Here is a 27744-nt window from a genome sequence, read left to right on the forward strand (position 1 = left end):
TGATGCAGCAAAATTTGACACTACTAGATTGAACTAGATTTCACCTGAGCTCGGCACTAAAAATTCACATACAAATGTGAAGTTTACACAAGATAAATTGAACACTTACATTTAGTTTATAACGAAATGGTTTACTATGGAAAGCCAATCATTTGACAGCTATTTGATTGCGCATTTAACCCAATAAAGAATTCAAGTCCAGCTAGGCATTACACATCGTTTACATCAGTTTATACTTCATTTCACCTCATGAAAATTTGACCTGCTCTAAAAACCAGGAACAAGTCGCTTTCTGGGCCAAAAATGTAAGCACTAGATAATAAGCATTAAAATGATACCAAAATTACATAAATAGCATCAATGCTTTTCAAGATATGGATAATTTTGTAAATGATACCTTGATATTTTTGCCAAATTACTATTACTATTACCCTTGTCCATATTTCACCACCTGAAAATATTCTTACCATTGTACTCAGCAATATTCAATGTGTGTACACCCATGAATAAATATGAATATATTGAATGCAAAGGCTCCTCATTTGTTGCAATGGTATCAAAATTTTTGAAAGTTGCACCAACATCTTTAAAGGGCAGGTCTATAGCAAAAACAAGTTTATCTCTATTCGAAGAGAATAATTATTACATTACAAGTTGACACTTGTTGCAATTTTTTGTGCGTATTTCTCCTGAAAAAGGAGAAATTGTGTTGGTAAAGTTCAGCCTCGTACGTGTTCTTCCCCCGTTTGAAGCGTACGTGTTCTCCCCTCGTTTGACTGATGACGTAGGTAAATGAAGCGGGCACTTTATCGTGCTCTCATCATACAATCACAATCACTTTGACAAGTTTGACATTAGCAACAATGAGTTGTACTATCACTTACCATAACAATTCTGCATAACAATATGCACGCTATTGTTCTCTTTCGGGAACAAAGCCCACACAGTAATTGTTACTATGCGTTTGCTTTGTAATATTTCATCCAACTGAAACTATAGCATTGCAATATACAGTGAAATCAGATACATGAGTTTGTGGACTAACACGGTTTTTATGCTAGTCTCAGATGAAAATTTAAGCTCAAATTATGTATTTATTTTTTAGGCCTAATATTTCTCATGATATTGATATACATATGAATTGTAATATCACAATTGTCTAATATATAGAAAACAAGCGGCTGATTTTATCCATATGTTTAAAAACCACGAAATTTGTAATACTTAATTTGGAATTTTTTTCTGTGAACAGCAACAGTATACGTTCTGTCCATTGAGAGCGTTTATAGTCCCTTTTCTCACAGCGGGCACATCTCATTTCATGACGTCACCGGTTTTCTAGGCCAAATCTGTCTCGTTCGAATGAACTCACCGCTTAAGTTGGTTTTTGCGGAATATCAATTTTAAACGTCTTATTTTCTCAAAAAAGGAGTCATTTTCATTGTCCTCATAATATTAGCTTGCCAATGATATGATGTTGTTTTTGCTATAGACCTGCCCTTTAATATTACCCTGTATTCTGGAAATGTGTTCGGCTCTCATTGGATTATTCTTTTGGTTTCGTGAATTTGGAGGAGTTCAAAACATTTTTCCATTCTCACTTCTCGCTCACTTAATCCCATTTTTAAAATTGCAAACAGGTGCGGAGTTGTTCCTCATTCACGGTGATCACGATAAATCCACGTTACTACTCGGCACTACATCCGTTGCTTGATTCTCAGCCTACTACAGGGTGTCCCCAAAAAAGAGGCCCCACATTGCCCCTCTTTTTCTCCTATTTCTGAAAAGTTTATTAAATATATGTTGGTAGATAAAGAAACCTTTAATCGTTAGCTTTAATAAACCAAAACAATTATTTCAATCGGCTCACAACTTTTGAAGATATGCCCTTTTAAATAAAAGTACCCGTTTTTCACTCTGTCCACGGATAGCAAACAGAGTGGTTGGGATGGTACATGCTGTGGAGTGACCTGCACGATCACCAGACCTCACGCAAACGTATTAGTGAATGCATTCGCAAGTATCCGGCGCACAAGGATGGTACGCAACGCAATTGATGCAATGAGGACCAGGGCTGAAACCTGTATTCGCCAAGGAGGCAACCAGGTAGAGGGCAGAGCAGCACAGTAAACTCACTTCAGAAGAACCAAAGACAAACCAAACAGCCTTTTAGGGCTACCTTTTATCCTAAAAAGAGAAATGACTTATGTTGTAAATAACAAAAAGAAAGCAAGAAACAATAAAGTAAGAAAGTAACAAACATAATAAAACAAAAAGGCATAAATAACCAAGAAAAAATAAGTAATTGTAAGTAAAGCAAAGGAAGTCCCATTCGGCATCCATTTTACCCACAAATTAATGACACTATTAACAAAATCCATTGCCCATAAATCCACCGGTAAAGCCCATTCCATAAATCTTTGAAGTAGCCAAACCTTCTCCGTGGACAGAGTGAAAAACGGGTACATTTCTTTAAAAGAGCATATCTTCAAATGTTGTGAGCCGATTGATATAATTGTTTTGGTTTATTAAAGCTAACGACTCAAGGTTTCTTCACATACCAAAATATGTTTGATCTACTTTTCATAAATAGGAGAAAAAGAGGGCGCAATGATTGGCCTCCTTTTTTTGGGACACCCTGTATTAGTTCGAGGATCTGTCCACAAAATCAATGACCGATACAAGTAATGAGTTACCCGGACTATTTAAGCCCCTACATTGCAGTAAATATTTATGAAATCTGCGGTTCCTGATTACTTTGGCTGGTGTTTATTTACTTGTTTTGAGTAATTTGGTTGCTGGATGTGGCTCCGTGTATCCTGGGATAGTTAGGTTTTGGATGTTAACGGCAATGTGTGTATAAAGTGGACGCATCGTTATCACCGGTTCGTCATACATCAAATTGCTGAATCCATCAAACGGTACTCTTGGCAAGAAGTGGTTGAATAAATCATCTCTGTTAGAGAAAGGTATACAGAATATTATTTTTTTTTATATCATATTTGTATTAAATTTTATCTATTTTTTATTTTTCAAATTATTTATTACCGTTTTCATTACGTAGCTGGTTTGCACTTTGAACATTTTTCGTTTAATATTTTACTTCCTAACTTTAAAGTATTTACATGGTCAAAAATGGTAAAGGTAAATGTCCAATAGCCGAAGCCTTTTGTCCATCTCCTTTTTCTAGACGTTTAGGTCAAACTAAATCAATTTGTTGTTGGGGGAAATTGTGGGATAAGCTATTACGATGGAAATTCATAACAATTAGTTAGTCGAACAAAATTAGAACTGTCAAGCTTTAGTCAGGAGTAGCTCTGACTTCATCAGGATAAAATACCTGAGAATGAGACATGTTGGCCGCCCTTTGCCTAGTGATGGCTCTGAAAAACCATTTACTGAAAACTATCCCTTGTTAGAGAACAAGCAGATCCCCCACCTGCTAATGTAAAAGGTCTGATCAACTTAGGTGGATCCAAAGGTGGATCCTAAAATGATCTTGAACTTGACAATCGCGGTTTCGAGAATAAGATTTTTTAAATTGGAATACTTGGACGTTTTTCTTTTTTCATCAAATAAATTCATAATCACATTTTAATATCTTGTAAAATATAAAGATTTTACTATTTGCACAAATTTGGCTAATTTGTTCAAGTAATTGTGATTTTAGATTGTTTTACCTTAATCTATTTCGTAATCAAATAAACACAGATGGTCAAATGATCTTGAGATTGTTTTGCCGTCTGCTCATTGATGCGTTAGGGTCCCTCTAGAGGGTCTTGGCTAATGAGGTAATGTGATCTTACTTGAGATAGCTAATTTTACTACATTAAATACGCGGAAAGTGTCAAGATAGGTTCTAAAGTAATTAGATGATGAAACCAACGGACCGAGGTGCGTTTGGAAGAGACAAACTTTTCAGAAACGCGGATGAGAAAAATAATTTTGGGAGAGCCTGTATAAAGTGCGTTTTAAAAGTTCTGTTTCTCCACAGTTTTTGAAAAAAGAGTACAAAAGAAAACTCATTAGTGCAAAAGATTACAGTTCAACTAATTTAAAATGAATTAGGTGAAACCCTAACTCATAACCTTACTTGATTTGATTTTTGGGAGCGCTTTGGTGATGATGTTTGATGATATTATAAAGTCCGATTGGATCCCTGGTACGTGTTATGTTGTACTTTCCCACTTGTCTGGCGCGTTCAAATATCTCATCGTCTTCACTACCCCAACCCCAGTAAACGTTAGGAAAACCATTGATATTAAATAGTTGCTCTGGCGTAAAACCGGTCACACCACCAAAGATTGAGTCGTATGGCAACCTAGGTAATGGAAGGAGAAAGTATGAGGATTACAACTGTCACCAGATGAGCTGGTCGAAAGATAAGAAACTGTCGAGCATTCTTATACTGTGCCACTATATAAAAAAGTTGATTTCGCCATTGATTTACGCGTTATTTCAATCAGATGATTAAGTATGATGCTATCGGAGTATCGGTCATAACCGCATGTGGCATGAAGGCACTGAGGTCTACTTCAAATCAGTAAAGATATACCAGCCACAGTTCTATGATATAAACACTGGGAAATACAAATTCCGCATTCTTCAACTCAAGTTAAAGTTTCTCCAATAAAAAGTATATCATCTAAACATTTTTCAATTGACCATATTGTATGAATGTTTTGGTCATAGTGCAGTTATTCTGCACAGCAAACATGATTCGACCTTTGCAGTACTTAAACCTGTGAAACAGGAAATTACTCCAGCAAAATTAATCGATAAAGTCTAGCCCATCCTCCACATTGAATCGTGGATTGCACTTATGCCCAAATATGGCACTTGCCAATCAATAATCACCCACTTGTAATCCCTTGGCTCGCTCCACTGACCAAAGTTATGGACAGATATGGTAGTTGTTTTTGCTGTTATTTGTCACTTACATATCAGGGAGGTACGAACATTTGCAGATGCCCCACCTACTCAGTTTTTAGCATACATGTAAAAAATACATTATTCTTGATTGACTTCAAGTACAAACAAATATCCGTCAAGTGGTTTAGCTTTAATGTCCTTCGGAAGAGAGCGGTCCACAAGTGAGTGGTAAAAGTTGCATTTGATTTACACAGGGAATTTTGCAGGCCATGCGTGCCCTTCCTTACTAAATCACCAAAGTGCGAATAGTTTCAAACATCTAAATTAGCTACAAATTTAGGACATGTTACAAAACTATATTTTCTAGAATTTCAGAGAGTACAAAACATATTGACCGGTTATTTTTCACAAAGTGACGTTAACTAAGCAATGCCCTCTACCTATAACATGTAGGCCTACTGTTTGTAGAAGTCAGGCGTCAATGATGAGAGCACTGTGTATAGGGAAATGAACAGTAACTGCAGTTTGTATTTCTATAACAAGCAGGATGTATTAATATTTATCAGTATATTCGTAAGTTACCAAGCACTTTGAATGGAAGTACAAAAACACTGACAACCCCCCAAACATAAATCAATTTAACCGTTCCTTTTAACTCCGTCTTACTTGTTATCCCACTGGTCTGAACCAGACATGAAATGTCTCGGCATTCCATTGCAACCATAGTAGTTGTGGTCATTAAGTGGTATATGGTCAACATCATGAAAAACAAAGCAATCCCACTTTGTGAAGTTAAGTGATTCTAATATTGCAATATTCATTATCATGGCTTTATTGAATAATAGATCATTCATCTGCAGAAAAAGAAGAAGCATGAAGATACGTATAAAGTGCGCAATAATTATGCAATTTGAATACAAGCGAAGATGACAACTCACAGGGTCAATAATCAATGAGTCAATAATGCCCAAGTATGCACAAGTTGACAAGTTAACATTGAGTCGACGTTGATTTAAGGTTGACGTATTTTAATATTTTAAAACTTTAAATATTAACTTTAATATTTTAAAACTCGTCGATCATCAACCTAATTTCAACCTATGGTTGAAATCTGGTTCATGGTCGACGTCAATTCCACGTCGATTCCCGTCGACGTATCAACTCGTCGATCGTCAACCTTGATGTTGAAATCGTGTCTATCTTCAACACGATATCGGGTCAAAATATAGTCGAAATGCGGCTGCAATTTGACCCAATATGTGACCATCCAGCACGACTGAGCCCTGAAGTCATGTCTATAGTATACTTGACATTTAAGTAGTGAAAAATCAATAAAACAGTCAATAAATCCTTTGTGTCCTATTGTTTATTGTTAAGTTCAATGGAGCATATCTCAATAGTGGCACTGGCGACATCCGGGCTCAGTTGTGGTGGATGGTCACATAATAGGTTTAAAATGCAGACGCATATACGCATATCGACGTTGATACAACGTTGATTTGATTTTGATTGACGCTAATTGACGTTGACGCAAACTTTTCAATCTGACATTCATTTCAACCGTAAATCTAATCAACGTTAATGCATCTGTTTATATATCAAGTCAGTCGTGGGGTGAAATGAGGAGAAGCGGATGGGTGATCGAGATTGTAGGGAGGGGAGGAAAAAAAAGGAAAAGAAAGGAATAGGGGAGAAGTAGAGAGAATGAGAAGGAGAGCGATGGCGTGACAGGTCCCTAAAGTGCATAGGCGTATAGATGGGGGGGGGGAGTAAATCCCCCCAATATTTTGCCAAAGGGGATGGTCCATACAATCACCCCTCCCCCATGTTGATGCCTGTGTATGGGTTTCTGTCGAAATCAACCTCATATTTGACCATTTTAGCCACAAAAATGTCAATATTTAGCGCTTCGCGCGAATTTATTCCACATTTGTCCCATATTTCACCAGTTTAGATTCAACAAGCCTATGGTAAAAATTTTCGCGCGCATTGTACCATAAGGTACAGGTGCTGGATTCACTATACCGGATAGGCCGACAAAAAAATCCCACCCCCATGTCAAAAAGAAATCTACGCCACTGCTAAAGTGTAGGCATACGAAAGAATAAGTGCAGAGAAGGGAAAAGAAAGGAATGAATAAAGAAAATAATAATCATTATTATAGAAACTAAGCATATAACAGCACTAGGCAGCCATTCAATGATGCCAAAACCTTTATGCATTATGTAATTAAAACACCGGTCAGATGTATTTCACACCTGCCAAACACAAGTCACCCAATTTCGATAACTGGACGTTGAATGTACACTCTCATAAATATTGATTGGCAACATTTTCCAATATGTCAGCGCTCAAATCGGACACAATTGAACAATATACCCTTCAGTGCGTTGAATAGGCCTATCAGTATTGCTTTATTCTATTCAGCAATATCAAGGATTACTATCAAAATTCTCACAGCTGATGGTCAGTTGGCTTAGTGGTAACGCACTGAGTTTTATGAATTGGAGGTCCCGGGTTCGATTCCCAGTTCTGCCCATTTTTTCAAGGCTGGAAAAAAAATGCAATTTCTGAACTGCAAACTTATTTTGCTCGCGATCTGAGCTGGTCCTATTCTGGTGGCTGTGTCTGTTGCATTCAACATAAAGAGGTTCTCTGTACTTTTATGGAGTTATCGAAAATGATAATAAAATGGAATGGCATTCTAAATGAAACCTACCTCTCTAAGTAAATCAAAAGGATTTTTTTATTATTATTATTACATTTTACAGATATTAATTTGTAGGCACCTGTGTGCATTTTATGCACTTTTGCAGAGGTTGTATTCGTTTTTGCATATCAATACCATCAATACCATAAACTTAATGACATTAATGATCCTAGGGTGTACTTTCATGGAGCTGTAGATAATTAAAAATAATGACAAGCCAATAAAATGAATTAGTGAAATACATTAGTGAACCAGACATATATCAATTTTCAACTTTAAGTGCATATCATTAGATTGACAAACTTTACTTCGAGGACTGTTAAATATGAAAAATATCATTTTTAAATAATTTGTCATAAAATTTGTATTATATCGCAAATTTAAAAAATTTAAAATTATTTGATATCAGTTAAGGCTATTCCTTGTATTCAGAATGCAATTTAGTATGTCTGAGTGATGTGCTCTCAGCCTTAACGTCAGTAAAATGCGTGATTTTAACGCTTGATTTGTAATGTTTACAGAACTCGAGTGGAGCCAACCCTCCCTTCCCCTCAAGCTTGTCTCCGCTAGTTGATCTCTTAGAATTTACGTTTGCTAACGTGCAGTGACTTTTTTCTTCTAAAATAGCCCCTGGTCTGTGCCCACTAAGCTACATGGTTGAAGTATTTGGCGATTGCCTTTAACCCCGTAAGATACAAAGGCCAAGCATGTTCAGTCCCGAAGTAAGGTGGCGTAGTGGTGTAAGGTGATTTTGTGTCTTTTTTTTATTTAATTGGAACATGTTTTTCTTCCAATTTGATCAATATCAGCAGCCAAAATAAGCTGAATAAGTAATAGTTAATTCATTACATTTGGCGTGTGGTTACTTTTTTTGTGTTTCCATAGTGGCGTATCCACCTTACGCCACATTTTATACACATTTTTATACACATTTTATAATTGTAAACAAACCAAGATTTATCGGCAAAATTTAAAACATTGCACGGCATACTGTCGTTTCCCCTTTACCTCTATGGTGGCGTATAAAGGTCACTTTACGACACTATGGAATGAAGCCGACATAAAATAAGGCCATAGGAATTTATATGGCGGCCGAGGTGACATAAGGTTTCCATACTGACGTGAAGTTTTGAAACTTTTTTCAAGCATTAATATCTCAGTTTTGTTGCTCATATCGTGGTGCATATTAATGGATACCTAATATTCCCATTTAAAACGACATTAGTAACAATCCCCTTTTCACATCTGAGTACACGTCTTGTGAATGTAGCGGGGTCTCAAACTGAATGGGATATTTTAACCATTACCCAGCGCTCAAACAACTTTATTCACTATAAACCCCTATAGTGGGTGGGAAAACCATACGCAGTCACAACCAGCCACAGGCATTTAGGTACATATTCTTGGGAGCGGAATACACCAAATTGGTGTTAAATGATCTTTGACATTCTTTTGTGGAGAGTTACATGGTCAATCAATTCGCGCTGAGTGTACTTGACAGACTTGGCTATGCTTCAGTGGTCATAAAAAAAAGCAAAAAAGAAGCGCAGTGATTTATAGTGCGCTACGCACAGGCACAACGCCTAGACGTTGATCCACAAGCCTCAGCACACTTTACAGGTTGTCACTGATGGTTTATGGAATGTTGTGTGCCGTAGTGGTCAGTGTTAAAACAACAACACAGTGACTTTGCAGCTTCAGGAGCGCATACCCTAGACATTCCACAAATAACCTTCGCAACCAGGATCAGCTCCCCGAGTTTCGTACGGGTTACAACGAGACAATTAGCAGCGAGTTCCTTGTCCAGGGGAATTTCAAGCTAACTCATTTTTTCCACGAGAGCATAAAGTCACCACCAGAGTTCGAACCCGCAACCTCGCGCACCATAGTCGAACGCCTTATCGATTGAGCTAACTTAACTTGACTGAGTTCAAAAGATAACCTCTGCCCTAATAATCCCAAGCTATTGGCTTAAAATGCTCTCAGAGGATGTATCATAAGAACTCAGTCTTCAAATGATAGTCATATAACGTCGAATAGATAAATGACTGACTATCATTGAAAACTGAGTTCCGCAGTGTAGCCACAATAACTTGGCACTTCCTGTTCATGCTGCTCACCAACCTGGTCACACGTTGCTGTGGGATGGCATTCCATTCTTCAACCATGATTCGTCGCAGATCATTCAATGCAGTTGCATTGCCTATTTTGGCACACACAGCACGACCAAGATGGTCCCACAACAATCAGATTGGGACTAGGTATTTCTCTGTTTCACCATTCTCTCTAATCCCAATCTGTATTTAAGTAGTCTTTGATTCTGCTGGGGCGATAGTTATCATATTGCGAAGAAAAAAATGACAATTATGGGATTCCAGTTTGCTGCACAGAATAATGGTCAATTTGGCACATTCACAATTTGTGTACTTAGTCGTAAAACGGGAGCTTGTTTCAAAAGTGTTGCCATTGTAAAGAGGAATAATAGCTGTTTATTGATATGCAACGAGATAAACATGTCACAAATCTGAGATATATACGCTTGAAAAAAAAATCAAAACGCGGAAGTGTGCAAACCTTACGCCACATACGCCACATTGTCCGGCGTGTAATCCCTACGGCCTTCTACACTCCATAGGGGCGTAAGGTGATCTAGAAAAAGATATTTTAAAATTTTTGATAAACAAACGATTCAACACATACCTGTTCCACAACAAAGAAATGAAACTCCAATAATTGACGTTGCAGAAATGGCGTAAGATAGTGTAGTAGTATGGGTAGATGTATGGAGCGATTTCGATATGGAATGATTATTGCAACCTGCAAAATAACGTAAACACTTGGAAAATTTAATTGGTCGAATGTACCACCCCAACAATACGACTAAAAAGGGTATCCGACGCAAAATGTCTTTGGGCCAAGGGAAATATAGATATACGGTACCAGTCAGGGGGCAAAATCTCGTTGTGCTTTTTGAAAGGTCTATACCAAGGGGACATGAATTGAATCATGAATTGAAATCATAGACATTACAATATGGTAGTTTAGTGAAAACAATCCAAGATGCCATTTTGATCTTATATCCTATTTTGGATGATACCAACCCATTTAAGACCCATTTTTGGTCAAACATATTTTTAACGATTTTGTAGACATTGTTGGATTTGTTTCACTCACTCTGACATTATCAGATTAAAGCTTACAAGATATTACAAGATATTACAAGATATTACAAGATATTACAAGATATTTTATTTTCCCATAATTCACATGAAATCACACAAGTATAAATTTAAAAAAAACAAAGGCAATATCAAACAAACGAATTATGGAGGGGATGACCAGAAGGCCAGTAAGGCCAGAGGAAGTCACCCCCTTAACAAAGAAATGTTTCCATCAAAAGAAGTAAAAACAAAACAAAGCATAACAAACAAACGAGAAACACAATGCTCAAGAATTAATCATATTTTGAGATCAAGTCACGTTTATATATCTTACGGAAATGTTTCAATGAATTTGCCGTTTTTATTGAGTTTGGCAATGAATTCCATAATATTGGACCAGCAGTACGAATGGCATGGTCAGTAAATGTTTTGTTGTTCTTCATTAAGTTGAATTTATCTGCGTTTCTCGTTTGGTAATTATGAATATTGGAACGTAGCTTACTTTCCAGTGGTCGTGGTGTTGAATGCAGGGGCGTAGCAAGAGCATTGGGGGCATAGACAAGGGGGCAGTGAAGCCAGCAGCGTAGCCAGCAAGGGGGCAAGTGGAGACTGAGTGCCCTTGACAATAAATGAAAGAGAATAATGCTCCTCTGACAAAAAATGAAATTGAAAATCATGAAGGCAAAGGAAAATAAAAGGGGCAGCAAATTTCACCCCAAACATAGGCCAAAACAGTGTGAAATACCAAAGTTTGCAAATAATTCCATTAAAGTCCCGTTTTTGAAGCGCAAAGACTTTTACATGCTCAGTCGCTGTTAACAAAAAATATATGAAAATATAACCCACGAATATAATACCAGGTCAAAATGCTGCAACCGGATTTTTTTTTCGTCGTTACCCTAGAAATTGTTATTTTGCCCCCTTCCCCAAGAAAGCTGGCTACGCCCCTGTTCAGGGCCGTTTTAACATCTTCTTTATCCCTTTATTCCATTTTTGTTTTTGCTCGGGGCCCCTTGAACCCTAGGGATCCCTGGACTTCGTCCATCCTATTCAACCGCTTGCTACGCCCTGGTTGAATGTGGTTAATAACTGACTGGGACTTAGTGACCTGTGTACTGAGATGTTGATGGGTTTAATGAACTCTTCCCGCGGGGCTCGTGCATTAGATGTATCAACATAACACGACCCTGATTTGGTAAAATGATCTAACTTGAAATTAAAATCGCTGTTTCGAGAAAAAGAGCTCTTAAGTTTGAACACTTGACGTTTTTCTTTTTGAATAAAATACATTATTAAACAGATCTAATGTCTTAGAAATTATAAAAAATCTCATTATTTAGTGGCATGGTGGTGATTTGAGGATGTCAGCAATGGAAAGAGCGCTCTCACATTACCCAAGATATGGATTTATCTTAAAATGACCAAATTTCAAGTTAGATCGTTTTACCAAATCAGGGCCGAACAGTACGCGTGCATTATTTTGTACATTTTCACTCCAAACAAATGATACGTATTATTTTATTAACCTATGATTCAAAGTCAACCTAAATCTCTGTATATAATAGTGTGTTCAACACAACAACAGCAACATCCGCTTACATCAAAAGTAAAATACGAACAATAGCAACATCAAAACAACAATGTTAGCATTAATGACGACAACAATATATTACCAAATACTAAAGAAACTTTAATATAATGATTCATTTAAATAAATAGAATCTACCTTCCATCTTGGAATGCAATCTGTTGGTTTCCAATGTCCACCAGACATGTATGTGTATGATGACACGGGTATAGACTGAGTCGTAATGGACGTGGGGAACATCTTCTGACATTTCTTGATCTCTTTCAGCTGAATGCAAGAGTTGGTGTATTGTTCGGGATTTGTGCGATTTATTTTGGTTAAGAAATAATTGGTTTCGTTAATCAATGTCGTAACGTTTACAAGACTTTTGCCGAATAGTTCTTGTTCTACCGTCTGCATTAGCACAGGGCTGAGATTAAGGGATTTAGCAGCTCCGACTGAAAAAGAAAAAATAAGATCTTTAGCTACAGCATAATGGTGTCTCTTATGTTGTCATTAACTCATATATAAACAAATCAAGGACTCAATGAAAGTCCTCAACTCACAATCACCTGCTCCCATAAAATGAGCATAAAGTCGCCAGGGCACTATAGAAGATAATACAGTCCATTATCATGATAAAATTCAATAGAAAACAAAAGACAATGTGATTCAACTTATGCTCATTTTGTGAGGGCGAGTTACGGCTTTCTGGTTCTGAAGCATCGACATACAGCAATGGAAATACACCTGTCCCCAGAAAGAAATAAATAAATTAAGATAGAAAGAAACCTGCACCATAACACAAAGAAAAATCTAAATATGATTGTTTCTTTTACCCAAATGCGGAATGTCGTTTTCAGGGCAAACTTCTACGGCTGGTTCAATAATGTTTTTATCAACTTTCACTGCAATAATAATCAAAATATATATAAAAGGATGAGCGCCATGTCAGTGTAGTCAGTCGTTGGGTTCATGATTTTCGGCATTTTGCCTGTATGGATGTCATCAAAAGACAGTAAAGGTAATTATTGCTGGAAGGTTGTTAGCTTTGAACCCTTCGATAAGACTCCGTAACTCTTTGTTGTTTCTAAGGTGATCAAGTTCGGGTCTTACGCTATTGATTTTTGCCACTTTTGAACTTTTAAGTTCATCCGCGCTGTAATTTCCAGCTTGGCTGAAATCTCCAGACTTAAGTATTGGTACTAGTTAAGTACAGCACACTGTACTGGCATTTCTTCTTCATGCAAGGCTCGGTTACAGAATTCTAGGATTTTTCTGTCTGTATTCCTCCTGTATTGTCCTTTTCTAGATGCCAATCTGCATGTGATGTTATTTATAAGTCTCGGACTTTGGCCATGCTAATAACGTGGGCCATTTCTACTTCTGTTAACTTGGTTTGCAACACTTGCAAATTATGGTTCGGAATTCAACAGGCTTTTTCTCCATTTTTTCGTTGATACTTGTTTCCACCAGGACTTACAAACGTCCAAAGTTTGCCCTTTTTAAAAAACGTTGTGTTTGTGATGATGAGATTCTTCTCAGTAGCGAGGTCCAAAATAAATGTTCCATTCCTGAGTATTGTTTCATGATCTGTATACCTTGAATGCTCTTGACCAATTCTAGCGTTGCATTCTCCGGTGGTCATCAAGACATTATGAGCAGGGATGTAGTCAATCTCAAGTTGTCATAAAACTCTTCCATGAAGTTTTTGTCTGTTACATTGGTAGGGCAATATTATGATCGCCGTTGCTGGATTCCCTTGGCAATTGGCAATTAGTATTCGGTCAGTGTGTGTGATCTAATGCTGACCTATTATATTAAAACTGACCGGTTGATCGCTGGCTTCATTTGCAAATATCAATGAAAGAATATGAGAAAAAAAAAGAAATTTGAGCATTAAAACATACGTAATTTCAACAGCGTGTCATTTTAGAGCTACAAATTGCAGTTTGCCATTGTTTTTCAATTTCAATTTTCACATCCGAAGATAACTGGTAAGTTTTGATGTCATGGAGCACAATAGTGCAACTTTTTCATATTTGATTGGTTCTAGACAAGTTACTATCTCGGACTCCAACAGAAATATCGACCTACCTGTGTGAGATACAACATGTTTATTGGTTTTTAGTGTATCTTGTTTGCTTCTATGGTGTCGATTAACGAGGAAATCATATTCCGTGGAGGAGTTATCTATAGTTGCTTCTTTTACTGGTCGTATTTCAAAGAGGTTTGCCGCATCGGACATATCTACTGACCAATCGTAACGAGACTTTAACTTATGTTGTCCTAGACTAGCACCATTGATTGAAAGACCTGTATTCCAATATGAATCATGAAAGGAAGAAAAGAGTTATTGGAAATGTACTGTCAAAATAGCTATATTTGAAGACAGAGATAAAAAGACTAGTTTGCCTCTGACGTCACTGTCAATCAAATTACCTACGGTCTTTGATTGGCTGGAGGCGCGTAAAAGGGGTAAGGGGAAGGTCGATTTATATGGTGCTGATCGGAGAAAAGAAATAGCAGAAAATGGCGAAAAAATACGTACTTTTACAAAGCAAATAGCAACTTTTCTAGGCATTGTTCACATTGGTGCCTTTGGCAAAGATCTCTTTAGATTGTTTGTATGTTAGAAAGTGCAAAATTAACATTAAAGCGCCCGGTTTTAACGCCGCGTTCAGCAACTCGACACTTGTAAACAAACCGTGCTCGAGTTTTATTGCTGGATGACGCAAACTAGTCTTTTTGATTCTGTTTTGAATTAAGTCGTGTATTTGTTATGTTGATGCTGCCAGTTTGATAAGATCCTAACCACTTTTGTAAAACAACCATGTCACCAATGAAGAGGTGCGCATAAGAGTCCGAGCAGTCGGTCCATTATGAACAACTTTATAGATAGTAATATAACTACGTCACGCGTTATTCTGACCTTGTAAAGACAATCGCACAGGGTTCAGTGAATGGCAGTTTGGCAATGATTCACAAAGTGAAGTATAGAACGTGGTCGGTGTTGAAACTGTCACACAGTCATCACTACGACCAGGGCGTGACGGTGACATTGAAATGGAATACAACATGGCATATAGTCAAGGCTCTCTTTAATATTGTTGCATTTAAAAATAAAATAAGAGTTTTTGTTCTTTTGAAAGCAAAAAGGCTTTTGAATGCCAAATATGGACTTACGGTCTTCTTTCGCTCAGGTCTTCAATTGTCATGTATGTTACTTTGGATTGAAGAAGTGAAATAAGCCCAGGGGCACCCTCCATTTCTAATCTATAAGTGAGGCTAAATGTGGTCTTATGCTTATAAATGGTACGATAAATATTTCAAATGTTAAATATGATTAATAAATGGTTGAAATTGTTGTCAAAGGTACACATGTGTACACACCTACAATTGTCCAAAAACCAAATGTCGACATAAACAATAATATCAGCAAGAAATACAGCATTCCTGACGTGGGTCGTCGTGTAACATAGTTGAATATCAGTTTCTTTGGGTAAGAATTTCGGGATATGACAGAACGGAATGTAAACTCATTTTCGTTTCGGAATCCGTCTCTCTTCCATGTAACCCCGTAGGGTCTATAACTCTTCATACTGGTCGTCAGTGAACTTTCAAGTATTGAAATCTTAGTTCATATGGTCAGAGAGGGCGCTGTGTATTATGATGATTCTTGAATCCCAGTGCTCAACTTAATTTCACTGTAGCTCGCAGTCGAAGTTATGTCACCTATGTTTAGACTACATCAGAGTAGTCATCCCTATATGCTGATGGTGGTAATACATGCCTTGATGAGCACTGCAACATGATCTGTTGTTTCATATCTGTAAAAAGAACGAATGTAAGCACATATTACTCAAATATCTTGACCTTCCTAGAGTTACACAAACGTATTGCATAAATACGGGGTGGGATGGGTGTGTGGGGTATGTGTTTGTTTGTTTTGTAGTCTAGGCACAACATATAGGGCTAGAATTGTTTTCACATAATAATTATGCTCACGGGTTGTTGTTGTTGTTGTTGTTGTTGTTGTTGTTGTTGTTGTTGTTGTTGTTGTTGTTTTTGGTATAATTTAGAGCACCTGTAATTGTGAAAGTACCGATACCGCACTGTTTGACACATGATCATCCTTTTGAATTTTTGGACATATAGCCGTTATTTTTAGGATTATTTTTACCAAATTTAAGCCCAAACGGGCACACTTAAATGTTCGACCTCATTGACCCCCATATGACATTTGACCTCTGAAGCCCTCGGTTTAATTTTGTTCATGCTCCCTTCAGGGAGAATTACTTAAGCTAAATCGGACAAAGTTTAACATTTTAGCCCGCCAGGTGAATAGTTGTTGAATATTGTGCCATATTATTATTTATTTCCGTAAAAATTTTGATTCAATGGAATTAAATAAACTCTCTGTCGAAGTCTCTAAGTCTACTTTTATTGGATAAAAACCCATTATGCAAAAGTTATAATATCGAATATTGTCTGTACTGTATAAATATCTGTATTTTTGTATTATATAGGCCTACTATACATGCATTTAGATCAATTTTATTGCAACACTTAATGAAATGCAACTTGGACCTGTTCTTTAATTCCTGTTGTAATGCCACATATTCATGATTTATTTGCAATCATGATAGGTTTGGGTCAGGCGGATTTTTTTGTCCAACTAGTGGGCAGTGGGAATTTTTATCACCCCCCTGGAAATCAAATGGTGTGCCCTTTATATAAAGTTCAGGATTAAAATGATATCAAATGATCAATTTTTACCAAATTAAACACAAAATGTTAAAGTGTCCCATATCTACAGAGTCTACATTTCATGTTGTGACATCTACACTGTTAAGGTTATATTATATGTATACCAGCAAAAACAAAACGTTCTTAAAATGTTTTAAATGTGTTTTAAATGTATTTTGGTGTTTAGTTTTGGTAAAACGTTTTAATAACAATAAAGGCCCACTCAGTGATTGATCGGGAAGATCGTAAAAATCATCAAAATTCAGATTTTGGCACCTTTGTTAGTGTCATAAATGTGCTAACATAGCTTGCTAGTGGTTAAGCTGGAAGTCGTGTATTAAAGACAACAGAAGACATTTTACACAAATCTGTAATTTCTTTAAGAAATGGCTTCTCGGTTGTTTCAGCGGGGAGTTCGAGAAGCGATTTTGGAACGAATGGAGAAGCCATCCATCAACAAACAAGGGGGCCTGAGATTCTTTGCGGTTGCCAGATGAAGGTCCAATGAGATTGGTTGAAAATTGTATTTAAGAGAAATTTATTCAGAATTTAACTTCTAACACTACAACTAATTTTTAAAAATGTTGTCAAAATGTTATTGGAAAATGTTTTCCCCACATTTTTTGCCAAATATTTCGCTAACACTTATGTTAGAATTTTTTACATTGAGTTTTTTTTTATTGTTATGAAAACGTTTCATACCCTCGACCCTCGATATTTGAACGTTTTCTGGGAACATTTGTTATTAACATTTTGCGAATGCTGTCAGATATTATCAGATATAGCAAATTTTATTCAATTTTGAGCATTTTGAAAATGTAGATATGTAAATATTGTTATTAATACCCTTTAATATTGACCTAAACTCATTAACTAGGCGTCTTGGAGATGCATGACAATTAACATTAAGGTTATTAATTATTTTAAACTGTTGTGATTTGGTAGTTCACAGCATCTTACGAATGGTAGTGAGCTTTGGCAAAAACTGTATTGCTCAATTCATAGCGAGTGTGTAGAAGAATAAAAATATCATAGATATACTTTTATAGGTGCTGCGGTTCTTGAGTTACGTTGTAAAGAGGGCTGAAACAACAATACTTTTGTAAAACTCATTAACAACAATAAATTAAGCAAGTTTGCAAAGTATATGATTTGCAGAATGAACTTTTGCAAAACATCAAGGTGTTATTTTTCAATAATATATTAATCTAGATAATGAAAATCGATTTTTAAGTTGCTTCGACCAACAATACCTCGTCTACCCTCAAGGGGTTTTTTTTTTCATTCCTTGAGACCAGAAGAACATTATGTGTACTCACTTTGATGCCGGCTGAATCTAAAATAACATGCTCTCGTCTAGTACTCCCCGAAACAAAAAAAAATGCGCCACAACTTCACGCTTGCTTGTTTAAGACTCTATAGTACCTAGGGCTGACATTATTTTACTTAGTCACCCAACAGCTACGCATTATTTCAGGCTGTATGTCAGCCTTGTGCTAAATGACAGTGACACAGTGAGTGAGTGAGTGAGTGAACAGCTATAAGTCCACGGTCCAGTGAACACAACTCCTTTTATCTGAATTTCACGCACAGTTGACTGATTCCAATACCGGTACTCATCATGCATACCAATGCTGTATTGCTCCATCTCATATGCTTTTGGTGTGCAGTTGTTCCTGCCTTTTCAACCTATGATAGTGAACAATTAGTGCTTGTACCTGTTCTCCCATATTCATTCAATTTCACCCAAATAAAAGCTGGTAGATACCATGGATCTTGCTCATGCATACTACAGCAACTCTTCGGCAGCATACCGTGGTCAACGCCTAACCATGGCCTAACACTGGCTAATGATGTCGAGTCGAACCCAGGGCCGGGTGATGAAACCATGTCAGCAAATAACTCTTTTAACTCAGTGAATTCATCATCTCTTAGCTCACCGAATTCTTCTCTCAACTCATCGGTTGCATGTTCTGCATATTCAAACAATATTTTTCAATATTCTTTAATGCTCGCAGTATAGTAAGCAAACTGCAAGAGTTTCACGCTCTTTTGGATTTCGAAAATCCTCATGTTGTGGCCGTAAATGAAACTTTTTTAGGCGAGAACATAGCTGACGCCGAAATAGTGGACCCCTCATACATACTTTTCCGACGTGATTGCAATCGCCATGGCGGAGGTGTCATGATTGGAGTAAAACACTTTTTAAACCCTATAAGAGTTCCGCAATTTGAAAGTAATAATATTAGTATCATTTGGGTTGAATTTTCTACCAAGAAAGGCAAAGTTTTGTATGGTAGCCTGTATTGCCCCAAGAAACCAGACAGTTCTTTCTTTGCTCACCTGAATGAATGTTTAGAACTCATCTTAACAAAAATAAATTCTTATGTTACTGTAATTCTCGTTGGGGACTTTAATGTAAACGCACCTCATTACCAACCGTCATCCAAAACTTTTTGTGATGGTGACACAAGACTGTATAATTCACTTATTGAAACACTTGATATTTTAAATATGTCTCAACTTATCACTTTTGTAACTCGCAGATATTCTGAAGATAGTCTTGATGGAACACTTATTGATCATTTGTATACAAACAACACAAGCTCCATGAATGAAGTTTACCCTCACCAAGGGATGGGTGGTAGTGACCACGCTGGTATTGCTTTTAAATTAAATTTGTCTGCGCCTAAGCAAACAATTCCTCCTGGCACTTTTCTTCTGTATTCAAGGGCTCTGTGGTGAGCTTGATTCTACCAACTGGCATGAGCTGCTCCACGATAAGAGTATTGATGATGCCTGGTGCATTTTTAAGGATAGATATCTCGAGTGCATTCATAAGTTTATCCCCAGCAAAAAATCTAGAAGACGTGTTAAGAAACCCTGGGTTACAGATGAAATTTTAAAACTTGCCAGAAGGAAACAGCGCTTATATAAAGCCAGTAGGAAATCTCCTGACAACATTGAAAAATAGAACAAATATAAGAAGTGTAGAAATCGTATGAAAACTCTCCTCAAAAAAGAGTATCACTCCTATGTTGTTGATATAGCTTCTGATAATTCTGGTCTTTTGTTCGTGCCTCAAAGGCCAAACCCAGTGCGACATCTTTTAAAGTAAATGATTCTTGTATTACTGATGCTACTGTCATTGCAAATGCGTTCAATGATTTTTTGCCTCAAATTTCACTACTTCAGATGACCCTGACCTTTTGGATACTTGGTGTGAGGGTCATCAAGGTTCTTCTTTTTGACCAATGTTTCCACTAATTCACATGAGATTTTTAAACTTATCCGGTCTTTAAAAAATGGCAAAGCACCTGGGCCTGATGGTATAACATCCACCATGCTTAAGCATACTGCAACCCAGGTTGCATTTCCTCTTTCATTGCTTTTTAATATTTCCCTCTGTGAGGGTAAAATCCCTGATGACTGGAAAAGAGCAAATGTCGTCCCAATACACAAATCTGGTAACATTAGTAGCATTGAAAACTATAGACCGATATCTTTGTGCTCCGTGGTTGGCAAGCTGTTGGAAAGGGTTGTTACAAGGAATGTTGTTGAGTATATGTACACGAGCGGGCTCATCTCTCCTCAACAACACGGTTTTATATCCGGTCGCTCTTGTACCACTCTCCTGACTACGGTTTGCCATCACCCCGGGGCCATCACTGGTCCCAAATTCTTGATAAACGATCTCCCCCTGATGTTGACGTCATCTTTCTTGACTGGAGTAAGGCCTTTGACAAGGTCAGTCATTCTATTCTTTTAAGGAAGCTTCATCTGTATGGCATTTGTGGTCCGCTTTGGCACTGGATCGCCTCCTTTCTTTTAAATCGTTACCAATGTGTTCAGTTCAGAGGGCATCCTCTGAGTGGGTCCCTGTTAAATCAGGGGTCCCACAAGGGTCTGTGCTGGGTCCTCTTTTGTTTAATCTTTTGTTTTAGATCTTCCAAATTTTGTTCAGTCTCCTCTTCCACAATATGCAGATGACACGCTCCTTTATAGGCCTCTATACTCGGAAGATGACGTCAATATCATTCAAAATGATTTAAATGAAATTGTTAGCTGGTGCAATATTAATAAGATGGCTTTAAACCCAGACAAATGTAAGGTCATGAGGTTATCCAGGAGAAATGTTGCTGGTCGACAGGTCCCATCGTATGTCATTCCTAATAAGCCCATTGATGTAGTCCAAAGTTATAAATACCTTGGTGTTTTAATTTCCTCTAATATGAAATGGGGTGATCATGTCCAAGTGGGCTATTCCCAAGTGGGCTATTCCCACTTGGTCCAATCCCATTTGGTCCAATCCCACTTAGTCCAATCCCATTTGGTCCAAATCCCACTTTGTCCAGACCCAGTTAGTCCAATCTCACTTAGTCCATGTCCCACTTGGGCCATGTCCCACTTAGTCCATGTCCCACTTAGCCATGTCCCACTTAGGTCATTCCCACTAGGGCCATGTCCCACTTAGGCCATGTCCCACTTAGGCCATGTCCCACTAGGTCCATGTCCCACTAGGGCCATGTCCCACTTAGGCCATGTCCCACTAGGTCCATGTCCCACTAGGTCCATGTCCCACTAGGGCCATGTCCCACTTAGGCCATGTCCCACTAGGGCCATGTCCCACTTGGGCCATGTCCCACTAGGGCCATGTCCCACTAGGTCCATGTCCCACTTGGGCCATGTCCTACTTGATCCTCCCACTAGGGCCATGTCCCACTATGGTTATAATATTTGTTTTTGGTCATTTTCAGTACTTGTTTTAGTTTTCATAGTAGGGCCTATAGTTGTAAGGGGGGGGGGGAGCTGATGAAAAAAGTGGGTCCTAAATATTTTAATCCGTCTGTAGAGCAGGGTTTTCTTTAAGCATTTTGCTGAAGGGGTATTTTCAAAATTTTCAATTGTGAATTTTGCCTCTGAAGGAGTCAAAAACATTGCCCAAGGGGTATTTTTATAATATTATTTTTGAAGATATTTTTAACAATATGTGTGTTTTTGGAGCCATAGGCGTAGATCCGGATTGGGGTGATTTGGGGGATCTCCCCAATATTTTGCCAGGGGATGGTCCATACAATCATCCCCCAATGTTGACGCCTGTATGTGGGTTTCTGACCAAATTAACCTCATATTTGTCCATTTTAGCCCCAAAAGTGCACATTTTTGAGAGCTTCTCACGAATTTATTCCACCTTTGCACCATATTTCAACAGTTAAGCTTCAAAATGGCAAAATTTGTTGTACCATAAACTTATTGTTTCTCCAAAAGGTGCTGGATTCACTATACTTCAAGACACATTACTCCCTCCCCCGAGTCAAAGAAATCTACGCCACTGTTTGGAGCAGTTGCGGATCTAGAGCAGTCAGAAGGGGGTGGGGCAATTTTAGAAGAAAATAATAATATTTAAAGAAGCCCCCTGAGAAGTAAGAAACTTTTGCAAAATGAAGACCTAATTGAAGCAATTTGGTAGATCATTTTGGCAATATTAATGTGTAAAATATTAGTTTAAAAAAGCCGAACATTTGTGAAATGAGCAGTCCATGGAGTCTTTCGTGGACGGCAAGTTTTCCCTATTATGGTAGGCCTATAAATTGTGTTAAACATTAATTGGCAAATGTCGAAAGCAGAAGTGAAAGTGGCCATTATCAACTACGCAGGGTGATGTCCCCCCCCCCCATAAAACTTGGAAGATTTTGCAAAATGAAGACCTAATTGAAGCGGTTTAGTGGACCATTTTGGCACTATTATTGTGTAAAATTTAAATTTGAACAGTTGAAAAGCTGAAAATTGTGAAATGCCGGTCCATAATGCCTTTCGTTGTCCAACATATCGGGATTATAGGTCCTAAATGCCAAAAGCCGAGAATAAATACACAATATCAGGTGTTTCTCTATTCAATTCTTGCAATATCTGAACGCGTACGTTTTCAAGATTTGGTACGCATTGGACTTTGGAACTAGGGATTTGAAGGAGTCAGAAAAGTGCCTGAACGCGTAAATATGCGTGTTTTGTGCGTTAAAGAAAACCCTGCTGTAGAGGCTCAAAAAAAATCACCCAAATATTTTCTCGCAGAACATGAGTTGTGCACACTATATTTTCTATGGGGTTGACATACATTTTTCATGGCCAAAAGGGGGCCCTGAAAATAATTTTAGGTCCCCTAACAAGTGTTTGTGAACGGAAAGATAGTCAATGTCTGTCTAAGTTCTTCTGTTCTTTGGTATAGGATCACAGTCGTCTAAGGATATCCAGTAATTGAGAATATAATGTAAGATTGGATAAAGTTGCACTGAGAGTGGGTCCCATGCATGACCATGACATTTTTTTTTTAAAAAGGTGTTGTTGTCAAGAACGAGACTTAAAAGATTTCTAAATTGTTCAGTTGGTGGTTTGTTAAAACATGTTATTAACCTGGAGTTTTCAAAGGCTTTGCATGCTATACCTATTGCTTCAGATTAATAATGTTTCAGTATATATAGCTGTGCCAACTATTATTTCTAGTGAGATATTAGAGTGGGACTGGTTTGTTAGCCTCTAGTTTGTTTATGATATCAGAAGCATCGTTCACATAATTATATAGATTGTTTTGAGGTTATAAGTTTTAAGAAATAGGCCTAGTCATAACATGTGGATATTTTGGATGTAGGTCCATTATGACTAATAATTAGTAGGCTTATATAATAGGATGTGCATGGAAGAGTAAGTTATCTGGAGGTGGTTTATGGACTTCTGGTAAAAGGCATGTGTAGTTTGTTATATATGGGTCAAGAAAGGCCCATCTTCCTTGATATATTTGGAGTTGTACATATCTACGAGTGTGTTATGTACATGTTGAGCTTTATCATGCATTTTTTGGGGGTTTTGATGACTATATCGTGGATGTTATATAGAGTTTATTGTAAAGAGCATTTCTTTCTTTTGTTGCAAGATTTGGTTGTGGTCATGTGAATCTTAGATGACAAATTTCATTTTTGGTTTTCAGAGTCTAATGGTACCCATTTTGATTTGAGTCTGAAAGGAGCAATTTTGTTTTTGTTTTTAGGCAACGAAAAAAGAAAACCCTGTTCTACGGGCCCGACCGACCCAGAGTTTGAAAAAATTGGGAAAAAAATTTTACCTGTACAAATGAATGCCGACCCAAATTTCGGAAACTTCAGGAACAAAAGTTTTTATTTGTATTTTCTCAAATTGCAAATTATTTACAAATTTTGGTGATTTTTTGTTTTATTAAAAAAAAAAAAGAAAAAAAAGGCCGACCGACGTAGAACAGGGTATCTTTTTTTCGTCAACTTATCGTGCATGATAGAAGATACTCTCATTTTTCTTGCAAAATTGGTGTGTGACGATGTGCGTTCACACAATTTGCAAACCTTAAATGGTCTATATAATATAATGCGAACTATGCAAATTACATAGGCCTATGATAAAATGCCACTTTCGTATGATTATGCACATTTAGAATTATTATACAAGCCAAAGATCATCATTTATGGGTCATTTCTGTTCATAGTCTCCGGCATTATGTTGGCAAACAATCCCTTCTTCTCCTTCAGTCTCCATCTCCTTCCTTTGTCCTACTGATTCCTTCTCTTTTCCTACCTCTGTCTATTCTTCACCCTTTTCATCCACCTTATTCTGCTCCTTCTACATTATCTCATTTTTTTCCTTTCTGTTCTTCTAAACCTTTTCATCTTTTTATGTACATCTAGGCCTATGTACGGGTCCAAATGGGATATGGCCTAAGTGGGACATGGCCTAAGTGGGACATGGCCTAAGTGGGACATGGCCCTAGTGGGACATGGCCTAAGTGGGACATGGACCTAGTGGGACATGGCCCTAGTGGGACATGGACCTAGTGGGACATGGACTAAGTGGGACATGGCCCTAGTGGGACATGGACCAAGTGGGACATGGCCCTAGTGGGACATGGACCAAGTGGGACATGGCCCTAGTGGGACATGGACCAAGTGGGACATGGCCCTAGTGGGATTGGCCAAAGTGGGATTGGACCAAATGGGATTGGACCAAGTGGGAACTGGACCAAGTGGGAATGGACCAAGTGGGATTGGACCAAATGGGATTGGACGAAGTGGGATTGGACCAAATGGGATTGGACCAAGTGGGAATAATCCCTCTTTCAAGAGCTTCAAGACTCTTTGGTTTTATTAGGCGGCTGGTCCGTTGTAACGATCCAGATATTCTCGTCAGATTATTTTCCACCTTATGTAGACCCATCTTGGAATACGGAATACCAGGGTGGCTCCCTTACCAAATTGGTCATTTAAAATCACTTGAAAAAATTCAAAAACTTCTGGCTCGTGTTTGTGTTCCTGCTCCCCGGGGGGGAGCTTAGTTACAATTTCAGATTAGAAGTGCTTGGTTTATCTTCAATGCGTAACAGATATATTTACCTTGCTTTGTCTTTTGTTTCAAAATGTTTGTATGGGAGGTATGATATCAATCCCTTTACGTTTATCTCAGTGAATCCCCGCCACAACGAGAATTTAAAATTTAGTCACACCTATGCTCGCACAGATGGTTTTAAATTCACTGTTTTCAACAGATTTCCTGCTTTTTTTGATCAACTTCCTCAAGATCTCCGTAATCAACTTCTTTTCAGTTTAAATGGGTTTTTAACAAATTCCAAAGAGCACTTCAAAAATCTCAGCTGGAATTGATTTTTATAGAGTGTTTCTTATGTAATATGTTTAGTTTATTCATTTACCCCACTCTAGTTCATGGGGAGAAATCCTGTCTCCTTCGGTGTGATCTCTGTTTTGATGTGTTGTTTTTGCAGAGTTTTTAGGTTTAGCCACTTTGAAAGTGACTTTTGTTACTCTTGGCTATCCCTGCCAGAGGCTCTGTGTCTTGTTCTCCTGTTTTGCACACCGAGGGAGTCTTGGATTCCTCATCATGGACTGGAGTCTTGCCTTTTAATAACTATATGAAAATAACTCATGTTAATTGCTGGTCAATTGAAAATGTTATATACTGTTAATATTGTGCAATCATTGTATGTGTTTTACTGTATGTTTAATGTTTTTTTATCTGGCAAATAAAATGAAATGAAATGAAATGAAATGAATTATACCGTGTCGTCAATGGTCTCTATACTCGACAACAGAGTCCATGCTGATAACAAAGTAAGTTTAATACCGTCATTTGTTCATTAGTTGAGTTACTTATAGACGAGCGTAAGGTTGGTAAGCACCGAATCTGGTCTTGTGTGTTCACGCTGTTCAGGTACAATGGGCTTTACGGGTCAGTTGTAAGAAATAATATTGTTTGACGTATTTCAAAGATGTACATGTACAGTGTACAAAATGTCTATTATGAAGTGAATGTACGATTTTGATTTTGAATTTTATCTTTTGAAAAGTTCAAAATTTCTACTTACAAGTCCTGAAATGTTACTGTGCAATTAACTTGATGCAAATGTCTCCATAATCAATTCAATGTTTTCTTTAAAATGTATGCAATTGCATGAAATTTGTATATTGAAATTATTTTTTAGGTAGTGTTCATAAATACTTTGGTGGGGGTGGTTGGAAAAGTTTGAACCTCGGACGTCAAAATTTTTTGATCCCCCTAAAATGGGTGGATTTTTTTTTGATCCCCCCTTTTATTCTCTAAATTTTTTTGACCCCCCCCCCCTTCATGGCCTAAAAAAGAAACCAAAAATATACATCATTAACAGTGGCATAGATTTCTTTTTGACACTGGGGTTGGAGAAAAATTCTTGGAAGTCCAGTGAATCCAGCACCTTTTGCGGGTAAAATAAGTAAACACATTTGCCATATTGAAGCTAAACTGGTGCAATATAGTACAAAACTGGAATTAAATTGGCACTTTTTAGTTTGAAATGACCAAATATGGGGTTAATTTTGGTTTGGGAACCCATATACAGGCATCAACATTGGAGGATGATTGTATGGACCATCCCCCTATCAAAATATTGGGGGGGGGGAATCTACCCCTATGGTCATTAACTCATTGGAGTTATAGCGTTACACCCAAATTGTAAAGTGCGCACATTTTGTTGATTTGAAGCTTGAAATTACAAAATTGAACACCGTACATAACATTGATGCGCAAAAATTTTGGAATGTACATGCCTTCTCGTACATTTCAAATTTTTTTGATCCCCCTTATTAAGGACTGAATTTTTTCCCCCCTTTTTAGGACCCACAATTTTTTTGATCCCCCCCCCCCCAATATTTTCCAACCCCCCACCAAAGTATTTATGAACACTCTCTTAATTTTATCTTGTTAACATGTCAAATTGTACTATATGATGTAACAACTTACTTTTAATTATTTCTTTGCTATGCTGGCGTAACATTTTAAGATTCTTACCATGTGTATGAAATTTAACATAACCTGCATTTTCTCCCCTCTAATTTATTTTTCCTTTCCCTTAGTTACTATAGTGTATTTTAACTTTGTCCTCATATTGGCCTCATATACTATGGCTAAAATATCACTTATGGAGATCAAAGATAAATTAATTAAAATCTTACCTGTTTTACGTCACACACAAAACTTGTAGCAAGTAGCAATAATATTACCGTTTTCCTCGTTGGCTGCCAATGTCATATGCGGAATACGTATAGTAAAATGCTATTGATTTGATTTACCGCTCCAAAGAATCCGACACACACATACGAACAGTACAAAGAGATTCA

At 37.5% G+C, this 27744-nt stretch overlaps 1 protein-coding gene across 4 annotated transcripts; it reads right to left on the reverse strand.

The window, feature by feature from the left end:
• Positions 1-1785: 1785 nt before the first annotated feature.
• On the reverse strand, positions 1786-27706 carry LOC140146087 (beta-1,4-galactosyltransferase 4-like). 4 transcript variants are annotated; one of them, XM_072167842.1, is made up of 9 exons: positions 27580-27706; positions 15704-16140; positions 14408-14626; positions 13150-13218; positions 12470-12768; positions 10283-10399; positions 5539-5726; positions 4094-4321; positions 1786-2956 (listed from the first exon to the last, which is right to left on the reverse strand). In XM_072167842.1, the coding sequence occupies exons 2-9, from the start codon at positions 15909-15911 to the stop codon at positions 2770-2772; spliced, it is 1515 nt and encodes a 504-aa protein (XP_072023943.1). In that variant the 5' UTR covers positions 15912-16140; positions 27580-27706; the 3' UTR covers positions 1786-2769. The 4 variants fall into 4 exon arrangements, with proteins under 4 accessions (XP_072023943.1, XP_072023944.1, XP_072023941.1 ...); XM_072167840.1 differs by having other exon boundaries at positions 1787-2956; positions 13150-13221; XM_072167841.1 differs by lacking the exon at positions 27580-27706 and adding an exon at positions 18379-18458 and having other exon boundaries at positions 1787-2956; positions 13150-13221.
• Between the last annotated feature and the right edge of the window lie 38 nt (positions 27707-27744).

The sequence above is a fragment of the Amphiura filiformis genome, chromosome 2 (genome assembly GCF_039555335.1).
Source record: "Amphiura filiformis chromosome 2, Afil_fr2py, whole genome shotgun sequence".
Classification (NCBI taxonomy): domain Eukaryota; kingdom Metazoa; phylum Echinodermata; class Ophiuroidea; order Amphilepidida; family Amphiuridae; genus Amphiura; species Amphiura filiformis.

Excerpts from the sequence above, each read along its gene's own strand:
- LOC140146087 (XM_072167840.1), bottom strand. The coding sequence starts at position 15,911 with ATGAAGAGTTATAGACCCTACGGGGTTACATGGAAGAGAGACGGATTC. Across the intron at positions 13,222-14,407 it reads ACATGTTGTATCTCACACAG|CAGTGAAAGTTGATAAAAAC; the intron begins GTAGGTCGATAT and ends TGATTATTATTG. Across the intron at positions 5,727-10,282 it reads ATTTCTTTGTTGTGGAACAG|ATGAATGATCTATTATTCAA; the intron begins GTATGTGTTGAA and ends CTTTTTCTGCAG.